We start from the raw sequence: 15,712 nt of genomic DNA, 5'->3' as shown, positions 1-15,712 counted from the left end.
GTACCACTTCAAAGTTATAGCTTAGTAGCAGACCCGCGGGGCTCATTCCTGACCAATCCCAGGCTGGTACCAGGTCCAGGACTCTAGATGCGCAGGCCCAGGTAGCTCTGTGCTTGTTACAGAGTGGGGGAGTGCGTAGGCTTAGGGTCGGAACCAGGCTAAGGCGCTACGCAGGGCTCCGGACCACTCCAGGAAACAACACGATCTTTCCGGACCTGGCTTCATCGTCCCAGACCCTTCGCAGCAGTGGGTGAGGTCACTTTGCTGTGCTCGATCCTTTGAGATATAGTGTTGGACACACCGTGTTGGACTTAGGAAGCCAGCTCTTGAGCTGGGACGAGGTCCGGGCCCCCAATTACCCGGCTCCAGGTACTAGAGCACTCGTTACAGGGTGGTGGAGAGTGCAGGCTTTTGGGTACGGAACCAGCTAAGCGGCTACACTGGGCTCCGAACCACCCCAGGAAACAAGTACCCGCTCCCCAGAGTAGGTCTCTAGGGGTCCGGACCCCTCTCCAGCAGCAAGAGGGTCCGGACCTGTACGGTAGTCCAGCAGCTCAATGCAGATCTTAGTTGCAGCAACAAGTGTAGAGGTCCCGCGGGGGTTAGAAAAAAGCGAAAATTCTGAGAATCGAAATGCGTAATTTAACTTTGACACAAAGACAGAACTAGGAGAAAATCTTTCCTTTGCAATGTCGATGTACATGGCTTGCGCGATGGATGCCAGAGGCCGGGTTTATGAGGTCGGACCTCTACCGCTCTGAGCCGCACGTTAGCCGTTAGTGCGATGGATGCCAGAGGTCGGGTTTACGAGGGTGGCCCTCAACCGCTCCGGGCCGCACGCTAACTCTATCTTATTACAAAGGAAAAGTTATTTCCCTGCTCTGCCTAGGTGTAAAACTTACGCAGATGCTCTATGTTCCACGGGTTGGGCAGCGGCACTCCGTCTTCTGTGGCGAGGCGAACGCATCCGGGCCGGCATACATCTGTAACCTTGAAAGGCCCCTCCCAGCTGGGGGAGAGTTTGTGGAGCCCCGCTCGGTTCAGGATCCGTCTGAGGACGAGGTCGCCAGCCCGGAGCTCCCTACTGTGCACGAACCGTTGATGATAGCGCCGGAGCGCCTGGTTGTAGCGTGCATTTCGGATTGCTGCTCGCCACCTTCGCTCGTCAACGAAGTCCACGTCGTCGCACCGCAGCTGCTCCTGCATGGATTCGTCAAAGGCCTGGACCCGTGGTGAGCCCAGGTGAATTTCTGGGGGAAGGCATGCTTCAGCCCCGTAGACCAGGAAGAACGGAGTCTCCCCGGTAGCTCGGCTGGGTGTGGTCCGGTTGCCCCATAGTACACACGGAAGCTCGTCAACCCATTTGGCACCATGCTTTTTCAAGCAGTTGTAGGTGCGGGTCTTGAGTCCCCTGAGGATCTCTGCATTCGCTCTCTCAACCTGTCCATTGCTGCGGGGATGTGCCACGGACGCAAAGCATAGCTGGATGCCGATGTCCTCACAGTACTCTTGGAAGAGTCTGCTTTTGAATTGGGTCCCGTTGTCCGCGATGATGCGGTTTGGGACGCCAAATCTGCACACAATGGACCTGAGGAATGCGACTGCTGATTTCTTAGTAATATTCACCACAGGAGTAACTTCCGGCCACTTGGTGAACTTGTCGATGGCGACATAGAGGAACCGGTATCCGCCGACAGCCCGGGGGAAAGGCCCCAGGATATCCACACCCCACACAGCGAATGGCCATGAGGGTGGAATCATCTGCAGAGCTTGAGCTGGGGTGTGTATTTGTTTTGCATGGAACTGGCATGCTTTGCAGGACCTTACCAGCTCAGCCGCATCCTGGAGTGCTGTTGGCCAGTAGAAGCCATGCCGAAAGGCCTTGCCAACAAGCGTGCGAGAGGAGGAATGACTTCCGCACTCGCCTCCATGGATCTCCGCGAGCAGTTCGCGGCCCTCTCCCTGGGAAATGCATCGCATGAGGATTCCGTTGGCGCCACGGCGGTAGAGATCCCCTTCTACCACCGCGTAGCGTTTAGCCAATCGGACTATGCGCTCAGCGGACACATCGTCATCAGGGAGGACGTTATCCTTCAGGTAGTCCCGGATCTCTGAGATCCATGCATCGGGAGCTCCCAAAGCAAGTGGGGGTGGCTCTGTGAGGACACCAGGTTCCTCAACAGAACACACAGCCCCGGTTGGGCACCATAGGTGGAATGCTGCCGGGACCGCTAGCTTCGAGGTGCCAGCTTGATCCCCCTCACCCGGCTTGGGAGGCTGGGCGGTAGGTTTCAGCAGCCGTCTTTCAAAGACACCCTCAGGCACAGATGCCCAGGTAGATGCTCTCGCAGAGAGATCATCTGCTGCTGAGTTGTGCTCGCGGGGAACGTGTTGCAGTTCCAAGGCGTCGAAGTCCTTCTCGAGCTTCCTCACGTGTATGAGGTATGCCGCGAGCTGGGGATTGTTGCAGTTGCAATCCCCTCGGACCTGCTTGATGATTAGCTGGGAGTCCCCCTTCACCAGAAGCTGCCGGACCCCCAATGAGGGCTTGCGTCAGGACGAAGATCAGAGCCTCGTATTCCGCCATGTTGTTGGTGGCCTTGAACTCAAGGTGTACCATGTACTTCAGCTGATCTCCGTTTGGGTCGATGAGGACCACACCAGCCCCGGCCCACTTCTCGCGGGCAGACCCATCAAAGAAGAGTGTCCAGTGAGGCTCGGTGAAGACTGGTGTCCTGATTTCCGGCTCCGGGGGTCCAACATTTATGTCCGGACCCCCAGGGTTGCTTGGGGAAGGAGTCCACTCCGCTATGAAATCAGCCAGGATCTGGCTCTTGACCGCATGGCGTGGCTGGAAATCCAGTTGGAACTCTGCCAGCTCTGCTGCCCACTTGGCGATATTGCCTGTGGCGTTGGAGTTGTGTAGGATCGCTCTTAATGGGTAAGAGGTCACTACAACAACTCAGTGTGCTTGAAAGTAGTGGCGCAGTTTCCTGGACGCAATAAGTATTGCATAGATAAGCTTATGCGTCTCAAGATACCTGGCCTTTGCCTCGTGGAGGACTTCACTGATGTAGTAGACTGGCTTTTGGACGGTCCGGACCCTAGTTCCTGGGTCCGGCTAGCCCTTGTCCACCACATCTGTCCCTGGGGCCCCCAGTGGCTCTGGGTTCCCACTGGGATGAGGCTCCTCCGGACCTGCCTGTGCAGGATCCGGACCTTCAAGCTGGGGTGAGGCTGACGGGCCCCCGTGTCCGGGGTCCGGCTCACCATCCTTGGCCAAGAGGACCTTGGTGCTCCCCTGGCAAGTTTGCTCCATCCTTTCGGCGACCAGCACCATGCTGACCGCCTCCGCAGATGCAGCAAGATACAGAAACAACGGCTCACCGGGTTCTGGAGCCACTAATACTGGCAGCGAGGTGAGGTGCTGCTTTAGCTCCTGGAAGGCCTGTTCAGCCTCTTTGGTCCATGAAAATGGACCGGACCTCCTCAACAGCTTGAAGAAGGGAAGGGCCCTCTCAGCCAGCCTCGATATGAAGCGGCTAAGAGCAGCGAGAGATCCAGTAAGCTTCTGGACGTCCTTGATGCGGCCAGGAGGCCTCATTGCTTCGATCGCCTTGATCTTGGCTGGGTTTGCCTCGATGCCTCGATGCGAGACCAGAAAACCCAGCAGCTTCCCTGCTGAGACGCCGAAGATGCACTTCTCTGGGTTCAGCTTCGTGCGCGTGGCGCGAAGACGGTCGAAGACGAGGGACAGGTCCTCCACTAGTGTTGACCCTACCTTAGTCTTGACCACAATGTCGTCGACATAAACCTCAACAATATCTCTAATTAGATTACAGAAGGTTTTGTTCATAGCTCGTACAAACGTGGGTAAGGCATTTCTTAGACCATACGGCATGACAATGTAGCAATAAAGCCCATCTACTGTTACAAAGGCAGTATGTTTTCTATCCTCTCTAGACATCTGAATCTGGTGGAAACCAGAGTATGCATCTAGGAAAGACAAAAGATCACACCCGGAGGTGGAGTCCACGATCTGATCGATACGCGGAAGAGGATAGGGGTCTCTTGGACATGCCTTGTTGAGGCTGGTGTAGTCGATGCACATCCGGAGCTTCCCGTTGGCCTTTGGGACGACGACCGGATTGGCCAACCACTCGGGATGGTGGACCTCCTCGATGAAGCCGGCGTGTAGGAGCTTGTAGACTTCTTCGCGGATGAAGTTCTGCCGCTCCACGGACTGCTTCCGAGGCTTCTGGCGCACCGGCGTGGCGTCGGGGTAGATCCTCAGATTGTGCTCGATCACTTCCCTGGGGATCCCGGGCATCTGTGACGGTTCCCAGGCGAACACGTCGACATTTGCCCGGAGGAAAGCGATGAGCGCGTCTTCCTATTTCTCCTCCAGGTTCCCCGCGATGCGGGTGGTCCTGGTGGAGTCTGTTCCAATCTGTACCGACTTCACGGGAACTTGGTCCGGGTCAGATGGTTGGACCTTGGGAGCCTTTGCAGGCGCCCTGGGTTGCGAGGTGGACGGATCCTCCTCGGAGCGTGCAGCCTCTACCGCCAGAGTATGCAGTCTCTCAACTGCAGCGACGGCAGCGGTGCGGTCGCCCTGCACGGTGAGGACTCCGGCAGGGGAAGGTATCTTCAGGACCAAATACCCATAGTGGGCAATGGCCATGAAGCGGTAGAGTGCCGGTCGGCTAATGATGGCGTTGAACGGGAGGTTCACCTCCGCAACATCGAACATGACGCTCTCTGTGCGGAAGTTCTCCTCGGTCCCGAACGTGACTGGCAATGTGATGCTCCCCAGGGGGAACACCGGGTGTGGGCCCACTCCGGAGAATGGGCGAGAGGGAGTCAGCTTGGACTCTGGGATCTGCAGCTGCTTAAATGCTGCATAACTGATGACGTTGAGGCCAGCCCCACCGTCAATCAGCACGTGGTAGAGCCTCACGTTGGATATGACAGGGGCGGTGACTAAAGGTAGCACACCAGCTCCGGCCATATTCTCCGGGCAGTCGGATGGCCCGAAAGAGATGGTGGTGTTCATCCACCTCTGGTGCGGCGCCGCCCTCGGGACCCCCGGCTTCACCGAAAGGACCTCCCGGCAAAGGGTCTTCACGTCCCGCCGGGAGACAAGCTCCCAGCTCCCGCCATACATTACGTACAGCTTCTTGCGGCGGTCGCCGTTGTCGGAATCGGAGTCGTCGCCGTGATAGACGCCCTTCAGCTCTCGAGCGGGGGATTGGTACCCCAGCTCCTTCTCCCCGGCCGCGGCCCCACTGTCAGAGGCCTTCTCCTTGCCGGCCCGCTGGCGAGGAGGGGGTGAGCCATCCTTAGAGGACTGCTCACGCCGCCCACTGACCCGTTTCGCGAGCTTTTGGATCTCGCGGCAGTCGGCGGCGCTGTGGCGAGCGGTGGGATGCACTGGGCATGAACCTCCGTTTCCACCTTGCGGGCGAGGGCGTTTGCCGTGTGTATTCTGGCCCCCAGCCGCTGCAGCCGCAGCCGGCGCCGCTGCTGGCGCTGCTGCTGCAACGACTGGTCCGCCAGAATGCGGCTCCCCGCGACCCCGGTTCTTCTTCTTCTTCTTGCCACCGCCCTGAGCGGTAGCACTGGAGCCACCAGCCTTGGTGTCTCCGTCTTGGGGGGCTGAGTGCCATGCACGGCCCTCAGCGGCCCTGGCACACTTGTCTGCCAGGGAGAAAAGCGTAGTGACGCTTTCCACCTCGTGCGTCGCCAGCTTCTCGAGCATCTTTTCATCACGCACCCCCTGGCGGAAAGCAGTAATAATAGATGCATCTGAGATACGAGGAATGGTACCCCGTACCTTGGTGAAGCGCGAGATGAAGGCCCGAAGCGTTTCCCCGGGTTTTTGCCTCACGGCGTGAAGGTGTGCCTCCACACCATGCTGCTGGTAGGCGCTGGCGAAGTTCGCTGTGAACCTCGCACAGAGCTCTTCCCAGGACTGGATTGTCCCAGGTGTGAGGTTCATGAGCCAGGTCCGGGCTGGCCCAGACAAGGCTACATGAAAGTAGCTTGCCATGACGGCGCCGTTGCCACCAGCCGCTGTGATGGCAGTAACGTACACCTGCAGGAATTCCGACGGGTTTGTAGTACCGTCGTACTTTTCCGGCAGGTGGGGGCGGAACTTGGGTGGCCACGCCACGGCGCGGAGGTGCTCCGCAAGCGCAGCACAGCCCACCCCGGCCACCGGTGCACCTGACTGAATCCGGGCGTTCACCGGAGGCCTGGGTGCCGCCGCGTCCAGATCGACATTGAGGTTGCGTCCCTCAATGTTGAGACGGCGCTCCCGCGCCCTCTCGACAGCGATGCGGGCATCCTCCCCCGCGCGCCGGCGGTTGAGCTCCGCCCGCAAGTCTTCTGTTCGTGCACCCCTCACGGTAGGGGAGCGCACAGATGCCGACGCACGGCCCTGACGCTGGTGGTAAGGTACCACCGCGTTGCCAGGCGGAGGTCGTTGCCCAGTCTTTGCAGAACTGGGGGAGGCCTGAGCCAGATGGAGGAGTCGATCGACGTCGTCCCGCCACTGCCTCAGGGCGTCTGGCGAGGCTGCCTCAGCCGGGGGGTTGCGAAGCAACTCCCTAGCCGCTGCCAGCGCTCCGCCGCTCGCAGCCTGTGAGGGGGCCCTTGATGGGCGCCCTGACTCTTGCCGGCGGGCGGCGCGCGCCGCCGCCAACGGTGGCTGCTCCACAGGCACAGTTGCCCCTGGAGCAGGAACGCGAGAGGCATGTGGCGTGGAGGACGCCACCCCCTCCGTCATCTCCACGTCGTCCACGCGAACCATGGGGACGAAGAAGATGATGAAATGCGACCAGCTGACGCCCCTACCTGGCGCGCCAAATGTCGTGGTGCTGCAAACCACAGCCGGGTGGCGGAAGGCACCCGCCCTAGCCCAGAGGGTGTGTACTCGGGGGTTAGCTAGTCTTAGATCGATCTCACTCAAGAACACGATGAACACAGCAAGATTTAGAGTGGTTCGGGCCGCCGGAGCGTAATACCCTACGTCCACTGTGTGTTGTATTGCCTTCCCACGAGAGTGAGAAGGTGCGAGAGCTTGAGTCTGTCTGGATCTGTCTGTCGAGCGCCTCCCTTTTATATCTCAAGGGGGCGCGTACACAGCCGTTGGATCCCCGACAGGTGGGTCCAACGATGCAGTATAAACTAACGTACTGTTCATACATTAAGGCGTCGCAGGCAAAGGAGATCTCTTGGATTCCCTTGCCTGCTCCCGGAGCCCTTCGTCCATCATGTCCTAGCGTCGTCTTGTCAGGTCGGGCCTGTCGTAGCTAGTGGCACCGCCCGTCACATTGCTTAAGTGGGTGGTGTAGCTTGCGGCGTAGGCGGCATGATGGAAAAGTGCCGTGCTGTCGTATCCATTTAATGCTGCAGGCGGGCTCTGCGCGGGTGCGGCACAGGCGGCTGCACTGTGCTTCTTGGTAATACGCGGTGCTCAGCGAGGCCTGACAAAGGCTGTCTCACGTACCGCGGCGACAGAGCACGCCTTGTCCACCACATTAAATGCGGTGGGTGGGCGAGTCCCCCTGCAGAAGACTCGCGCACGATCCCGCGTCCTCGGGACACGTGGCGGTTCCGGACCCCTACATGGTGAGGGTAGTCCGGACGGGCGCAGGAGGTCCCGGACCCCTATGGGGGTCCGGGCCTCGGCGGTCAGCACGGAGCTTCCCTTCTTTAGGGATACGTGGCGTCTTCGGACCCTTCCCCAGGCGGGGAGCGGGTCCGGGGCCATTGGCCTAGTGAGGGAAGAGCCTGACCTGTGGGGCCTGGCTACTCCGCCTTTCCCGCGCAGCTATGGACAACTACGCGGGTCCTGCCTTGCTGCAGTAAGAGTGGGTATCCCTGCTACAGGGTACCGACAATGCCAAATAAAAATGTGAACCATAGGTTCAATGCACAGAAAACGACCAAACATGTAGACAGAATGAGAGAGCAGGGAATATCAGCATAGGAAAGTAGATGCAAGTAAAACTGAATGGTATATGAACTAAGGTATTGAAACTACAAGGATCAATAAAATAGCAAGCATAGTTGCACCTTTGTCAGGAATATATTTGCAACAGAGTTACCCTTTTATAAGGATGTTTGACTACTCAACTAGATCACACAATGTACAGATCAAATTGATTTAAGCGAAAAATGGAGCATTTAGATGGCCTCGAGTTTAATGCCTGACAAGTTATTGCTCAATGATTCAACCACTTCATCAGGTGATTCCTCATTTGAATGTGACATTGGTTCTTGAACTTGAATATGAGGGATCTCATCCTGCAATTCTGTTTCAAGCTTCCTGAACTCTTCCTCAATATCGCCTTCATCATCTATCGAATGGAGTGGTACTGATTCTGCAAAATAACTTGGTCAGAATGTAACAGAAAAACATAAACTACATAGAAAATTCATTAGTCCTTTTAAGATATGATGAGTGTAAATGAAAGGCCAATATATAGAAGTACATGGAGCGCATAAAGATTAGCCAAAAACAGTGTGAACAAATCTATATTAACACTAACACATTATTTTTATAGCTATAACCAATCCATACGTGTGTAAGTTTGCAATGGTAACATAGCGCAGTTCATTGTTCCAGCAATGTTTACCAGCAAGATACAATTCTTGTTATAGTACCAAACTTAGAGTCCATCACGATCATGTTACTGCATTTCAGTAATTAGAGAGCGCTTTGTATGCAAGTAACACTAGTTTTTAAGATGAACTAACTTGACTATAAACTCTGGAATTCCCAGTAAAAGAACAACAAACAACTTACCCAGGGCAGCATCAACTTCTCTTTGTGCAGCAACAAGCTCATCAACCTCCTTCAGATGGACATTAACCTCCTCAATGCTGACATTGTTCTCCTTCATTGCCTGGATACCAATTTGCATAGCCTCATAGACCTAGTAGCATGTACAGAGTTAATTGCTTACACAACAAAGTATCCATTGTTTGTACTATGTATACAAACAAATATTTATCTACTCATTGTAGAATATATACATTTGTAAAAAATATCGGACCTTCTTAGTTGATTCAGCAATAGCAATCAGGCTGATAACTTCTTCAACTCTTTCTAATAACTGTGTGCATCTGTTCCGGCTTTGTGAGAATACTTTAGACTGCCTCACATAACGATAAGCACCCTGTTTGTCCCCAGACTTGAAGGATGCCAATGCCCTTCTCCTTGAACTATCATAAGATATTTTTTTGCAAAGAAGAATAATTTCAGCACCAGCATTTATCAAAATCCATAATAATCATACTACGTTTATGGAATTCAGTATTAATCCATAGTGCACAACATTCTTCAGTTCATCATTTAATCTAGAGCTCCCTAATGTTTTGTTAACATACCCACGATTGTATGACCTAATTTTCAAAATTGTGAATGTGAACAAACAATTCATCCAGCAGCCAATCATAGGAAGTTGAAACCCTAAGAGATATCTGATATCACAAACACAACAAGCAGAAGGCAAGCAATAGCATTAAAAAGGGATGAGAACGTCATGGAAAACCCTTGCGTGAACTTGTCAAATTCGGTAGCAGGAAGCAATGGACTGGCCCCTTCGCAATGCACAAAGTCAGAAAGGGAAAATCATAATAACCAACTACTTATGTGCTCGTGTTATTGTGTTGAAACTAGATGGATCATGTTCGACAACCAGAAATAAATAATCTTGTGTTGCACTTATATGTATAAAACTGGCCAAAGAAGTGTCATATGCTAGAATGTGCAGTCCTAGTCAGCAATATAGAGAGAGCAACATATGCAAGGATGTCTTTTCGGAAGTTGAAACACTCGACTGCTACATGCAAATCGTAGATTCAAATTGCGAAATATACTAACATCTCCCATCTGCGATCAAGCACATCAAGCTGCTGCTGCAGCCTCTCTTCTGTCCAAACTAAGTGCAAGGTATCATGGTCAAGCTTGGATACAGCAGGAACTTGTGCGGAGTTGAGTGCAAGCTTGACACCCTGCAGGCATGCATCCAACTGAATAAATACAGCAAGTCGCTTCAGCAGAAACAATAGAATGCAGAACAACCTCAATAGGGTCCTGCTTCCTGGCTACAAGGTACCGAGCTTTCCCAGATTGCGTCAAAATGCATAACGCGGCATGTGCATCCTCCTGATTGCAGAAGAAGCTATTGAATCTGCTAATCGTAACAACGCATGTCGATGTCCAATGAGAGTCACTCAATTGCCTAGCAATATCTGCAGCCCTTTCCTGCAGTGGACTAGCAGAGAAACAAATAAGAATTCCAGCGTTCTACCTAGTAACAACTACACTCGGGTCCATCATTTTGACATACCTCGACCAACGATTTGAACACGAGGATGTCCTCCTGCGAAACCGGCCGCCTCGAGCTGATGGCCATCTGGCTCACCCTCCGGACCAGCTGGTACAGGCTCCCCGCGGACGGATCGATCAGCTCGGATTTGAGCAGTATGTCCCCATCTGCACGCATCTCTTCCTGCAAAGTGAGCAGTAAATTTAAAACCCAGTTTCCCCGATCACCCTAGTAACAACATAATCTGAAAGCCAATCTGAAATTGAGGTGGGCAGGACCGACCAGAACTTGCGGCAAGCAGAGCGGTGTGAGCCCCCCGGGGCGCGCGAACCAAGCGCTCGTCACCTGCAGTTTGTCGCCGTCGTCGCGTCAGAGCGGGATGGAGGGAGGGAGGGAACCCAAGTGAGTTAGGGAGGGGGAAGCGAGAGGAGGGGATTCATCGGGGTGCTTACGAGGTGGGCGGGAGCGGAGCAGCGGCGGAGCCGGCGCGCGACGCGGAGCAGGAGGTCCTTCCAGAAGAGGAGCGTGGGGTGAGGCCAGTCGCGGCGCTGCCCCGTGAAGGCCTTGAACCTGGCGCGGAGGTCGGCGCTGTCGGGGTCGTCCCACCAGCCGGCCGCGCCCACCTCCGCTCGCACCGCCGCCTCCCACCCCTCGCCGGGAACCATAGGCGGGGCGCGCAGCGCGCTGCTGCCGCGGCGGTGGGCTCGCCGGGAAGCGAGATACGAATTGCGGGAGCGGGTGGGTTTCGTTCGAGACTCGAGAGCCGCGTTGAGAGGAGACGGGGGAAGAAGAGTCGGGAAATGGGGAAATTTTGCTGGGCCTTAATTAGTGTTCGTTTGCATTAGAGAGCTAAGCCAGTTTCGGCCTAGTTTCAATCAGACCACAAGGCCCATGAAGCCTGACCAGGTCTCTACACAGCCCAAGCCTTTTCAGGGCCGGCGAGCCGAGCCCACACGGTTCACTCGTGGGCCTCGTGGCGTGAGCAAGGCCGTCTCGTCGTCGTCGCCGGCAAGCAGCGCGGCAGCAATCGCGGCTGGCGCTGTCCGCTGCGGCAGCGTGGACCCTGGAGCGGTCGCTGTCCGGATGGACGACGACGACGTCCTGGGGACGGCACTGGCGACTGTCTGGGGCAGCCAGTAACCCAGGCCTCTAGCATTTGTCTGGCGAGTGGTGATGGCTGATGACACCTCAGGCAACAGTGAACGCGCAACTAACGCGGCTCCATCGCCACGCCCATCCCCCCGCGGAGCACGCTTGCAACTGTATGTAACGATCGAAGAATCTTGCTTTTCCCAACCGGTTTATCAGCGAGAATCTCTCTATCTAGCCTCTCGAAGAAAAGATTTCCGGCCTTTTCTGAAGGAACGTTTTCCGGGCGGCGGCGGTACGTGCTCGGCGGCGTCGGCGCGCATGGCCGTCAGTCACGTCGTCCGGCCCGGCCGCGACGTCGCCGCCGCTGAAGGCTCTGCTAGCCTGCTAGCTAGCAACTGGTTCTGATTCGTCGGCGCGCGGCGCGGCCGCTTCGGAGCTCAGCGCACAACAACAGAGGCGTGGGGGCACTGTACCGACCGCGACACCGCGCGCGCGTCCCGCGTCACGTGTGACGTCGACAGGTAATGGATTAAATCAAATTAAATTGCAAGAAACGAAAATTGTTTTGCTGCGTCGACGCTAGAGGCTTCTCGGTCGGAGCACGCGTGAAACGTGCGTACTTTGCAGCCAAATCTGCTGCACGTATATATATATCCATCAATAATCCACGCATATATATGCCGTTTATTGTAGACGCCGTAACGAAGACTACCCTATCATGTTAACAGCCACAGGTCCCGTTTGGGTGGGATAAAACAGGAGGGCTGATAATAAAGTTTAGTCCAAGTTATTGTGTTATTAAATTCTAAACATAAGCGGATCGGTGATAATCAAGGGTTAATGGCTTCTAACTATCAATTAGTCTAAACATAAACATTTCACAATCAATAGACAAGCAGTTCTTGAGTCCAACTCAGCCCGAGAAGACCGTTAGCAACCCGTTCGGCTGCAAGGATGATGGCGGCTAGGCCTCCTGTTTTCGTCTTCTCCGTTTCCGACTGCTACCGCAGACTTTCTTGGCGGCGTGCCAGCAGCTGCCGGATCCAGCACCTTTGTGGCCAGATTTGGTATCTACATAGCCGTATCTAAGCGAGGGCTCGATGCTGGAGGTTCAGCGTGTCCGTGTGACGGTGACATGACGCTGGGCCGATGCATCTCTGGAGTCGTTGTTAGCGGGCTTAACATCCGCATCGGAGACGATTGCTTCGGCAAGAGGTTCTTCCACTGCTGGTGGCTGCCGGAAGTTCGACAGCTGATCGGATGACAGTGTCTTCTTGCGTCATAGGCGCTGGCAGCCACTATGTAGGAAAAGACCTATAGTGACGGCCGCCATCTCTCTATGGTGATGGACATCACGCCCGTCACTTCTACATCGTCACTGATTAGAACAGAAGGGTGACGTATTTTCTTAGTGACCAGGCCTCCCGTGTGAGGTTTTTGACCGTCACCTTTGTCTACTCCAGGTGACGGGCCTATAACAAAACCCGTCACTTATCACTATATAGAAGGTGACGGGTTTCAGTTTAGCACCGTCACCTTTCTCGGTGATCAGGCCCCTCGTATGGGGTCTACGACCGTCACCTTTGTCCAACACATGTGACGGTTAGCTCACGACGTTCGTCACCTACGATTCTAGATAAGTGACGGGTTGTGCTTTACTGCGCCGTCACCTGGTGAGTATACAACAGGGACGGGTTTGGTTGTTGCCCATCACCTTAGAACCTGACCCCTGCAAGTTGAAATTTGTTTCCTGGCTGCATCCTAGAGCACAGCTAGGATTTAGCAGCTTTTTTGTTGATCCAGCAAACACACAGAATAGAACTCAATTGATATCTCACAAAGCTTACATAAGAAACAACCACCAACTGTACATAACAAACTATATATTTTATCTCTACACTACAAATTAACAATACACATATACAATAATCACATAAATCGAGAGTACATCCATGAAAGAATTAACAGTACACATATACAATTATCAGTTCAGCTGTGACAAGTAGAAGTCACCTTTGTCGCTTATGACATCTAGAAGTAAGGAGGAGGCAAGTTTTTCTCTAATAGCCAAGAGCTGCTTGTCGTCCAATTGCTTGTCCGGATGACCCCGCACGTCCTAGCAAAAATTAAGTGACAGTCAAATGATGAGTGCTTGTAAGACAAATATATATATTTGACAGAAGCTTACTTTTGCTCCTTTAAGGATTTTAAAACTTCCAGCAAAGCGGACCATGTGGTATGCAACATAGAACCCGCATTCATTTTCAGGTTCTTGCTGCATGCACTGCTTAAGATGATATATACTGTTAGGACAAATATATTATTTAGTGAAATCATGAAAACTTAGTATGCAGGAGGTCAGAGATATACCGAAAAATCGGTCACGTGCGTCAACTTGGTTTTTGGAAGATAGTGCTCGGCTCGAAAGCTAGAGAAAGCCCTGCATTAGGCGTTATGAATGTCGTTAACTGCAAATTAAATAGGTGACAGACTCCAAACGAGAAGATTGCAAATGTGGTAACTCAGAGATATACCTATCAATAATCGCCTTGATGCTGGTGAAATCTCGTTGTCCCAGAGTGATGCCATCGTCGTCGCGTGGTCTTAAGGAGTCCACGTACCACACTATTTCCCACTTCGGATAGATGACGACTAGGAAATAGTGGGAGCCTGTGTGGTGCGTGGCAAGCACACAACCTGGTGAAGAGCCCAAGACCTTTGTGATGGCAGACTCTACGTGCTGCAGATCCGAATTGATCACTTGGGCAGAGAAATCCTGGGGGTCAATGAATTCAACACCAAGCTGACGGTTCTTTGATTCTCTGGCCAATTGCCTACATACAAATACATTAGTTTTCAGAAAATTGACACATGGTTTAGCATTACGAAGTAATTAAGAATGACAGTGAACAATTTTTTGTGCTATATATACTCACAGTGTCAAGCAACGGATGAGGGAGATGTCCACGGCATCGAGGTTGAAGACGTCGTACATATCAGACCAAGAAACGAAGAAAAAACTAGGCCCACTGTGCAAGTCCTCAGCCTTGAATTGACCCACGATTGACGTATTATCATCGTTGGCATGTGTCATGTAGTGCTTGTGGAGTCCCTTGGTATTCACCCCTGCAGTGGCCAGATCCAGCTCTGACAATATTGGTTTGCCCATCACAAATTTGGAGTGAGCAGAAGTCCATACATTCTTTGCAGCTGGTTCCTTGGGTGCCGCCTTACCCTTTGATTCCGTTGCTTTCTGTGCTGGTTCCTTGGGTTCTGCCTTACCCCTTTTCTTTGGCTGGTCTCTTTTTCTTTGGTGCGGGGGGAGGGTTGTCGCATGCTGCGACATCCTTCTTCACATTTTTAGGATTAGGTGTTGGGGCGTGTGGCTGCTTTGGGGCACCACTAGTTGACGACCGACCAATGGGGGATGAGAATATCACTTTTCTTCCATTGGATCCGCATGGTATGGGCATCCCCAAAGTATAAATGTCGGCTTCTGGCAGCGGGATGGGCAGAGCGACATCCTTGGCATTTTAGTGGACAAAATCAATCTTGACCACGACATACCCATCATGCACTGGCACCGTGTGGCATTTCTTGTCCCCGGGTTGCACAATCTCCTGTGCTAGCTCAATCAACAAAGTTGAGTAACTTCAAGTTATAATGCTGCAGGGAGTTGAAACATTATTGAGCCTTTCAATTGTGTCCGGCTCATCAAATATAGAACCAATGCTGGGGAGGGGGGTCTTGGGTTCTGCATGCTGCGCTCACCGGGGGAGGGGGGTTAGACAAGGCTGCTGTTGTTGCTACTGCTACTGCTGCTGCTGCTTCTTCTTCTTCTGGTACTTGTTGTACCACCTCCTTGGAGGCGCAGCTGCTTTTGGCACGGGCCGCAGCTAATAATGCTGCTTCAACGTCAATCCCAACTGCCTTGAGTGTAGCAAATATATCATCCTTTATCTGCTATTTCTGGCGGTTGGCATCCACAGCAGAAGACCGTTTCATTTTCTTCCACAAGCCTTCATGTTCTTTGCCGAAGGCTTCCTTCCAACCCCTTGAACTGGAGACTCCACGCACGCGACCGGTGTGCTCTGACGTATCAATGGCAGTGGTGAGGATGTCATGTTCTCTTACACCGCTCTCATGATCCTTCAGCTCGATCACCCGGTCGGCCAGCCTCTTGGTACCGTCGCTACTCCAGGTGATTTCCCCGGTGGATGGTGTTGGACCAGCCCTGGCCCTTAAATATGGCTCTGAGCGTCTAGGATACTGTTTCC

The 15,712-nt window shown here is 53.6% G+C and overlaps 1 protein-coding gene across 1 annotated transcript; it reads right to left on the bottom strand.

Moving 5' to 3' along the window:
* Positions 1–8,005: 8,005 nt before the first annotated feature.
* LOC120706605 lies at positions 8,006–11,113 on the bottom strand. Its single transcript, XM_039991285.1, has 8 exons — positions 10,796–11,113; positions 10,626–10,688; positions 10,365–10,526; positions 10,097–10,279; positions 9,896–10,026; positions 9,066–9,234; positions 8,816–8,945; positions 8,006–8,390 (listed from the first exon to the last, which is right to left on the bottom strand). Exons 1-8 carry the CDS (start codon positions 11,006–11,008, stop codon positions 8,194–8,196), a joined length of 1,248 nt encoding a protein of 415 aa, XP_039847219.1. The 5' UTR covers positions 11,009–11,113; the 3' UTR covers positions 8,006–8,193.
* Between the last annotated feature and the right edge of the window lie 4,599 nt (positions 11,114–15,712).

This window comes from Panicum virgatum, chromosome 5K (genome assembly GCF_016808335.1).
Source record: "Panicum virgatum strain AP13 chromosome 5K, P.virgatum_v5, whole genome shotgun sequence".
In the NCBI taxonomy this organism is placed as follows: Eukaryota; Viridiplantae; Streptophyta; class Magnoliopsida; order Poales; family Poaceae; genus Panicum; species Panicum virgatum.
The sequence above is the reverse complement of the archived record's forward strand: the minus strand, read 5'-3'. Positions and strand labels throughout refer to the sequence as shown.

Bases quoted from the DNA above. Each gene is read 5' to 3' on its own strand.
- LOC120706605 (XM_039991285.1), bottom strand. From the start codon at position 11,008: ATGGTTCCCGGCGAGGGGTGGGAGGCGGCGGTGCGAGCGGAGGTGGGC. The intron at 10,027-10,096 runs GTTGTTCTGCAT...GCATGCCTGCAG, and splicing joins GGAAGCAGGACCCTATTGAG to GGTGTCAAGCTTGCACTCAA. The intron at 8,391-8,815 runs GTAAGTTGTTTG...GTTATTTTGCAG, and splicing joins AGAAGTTGATGCTGCCCTGG to AATCAGTACCACTCCATTCG.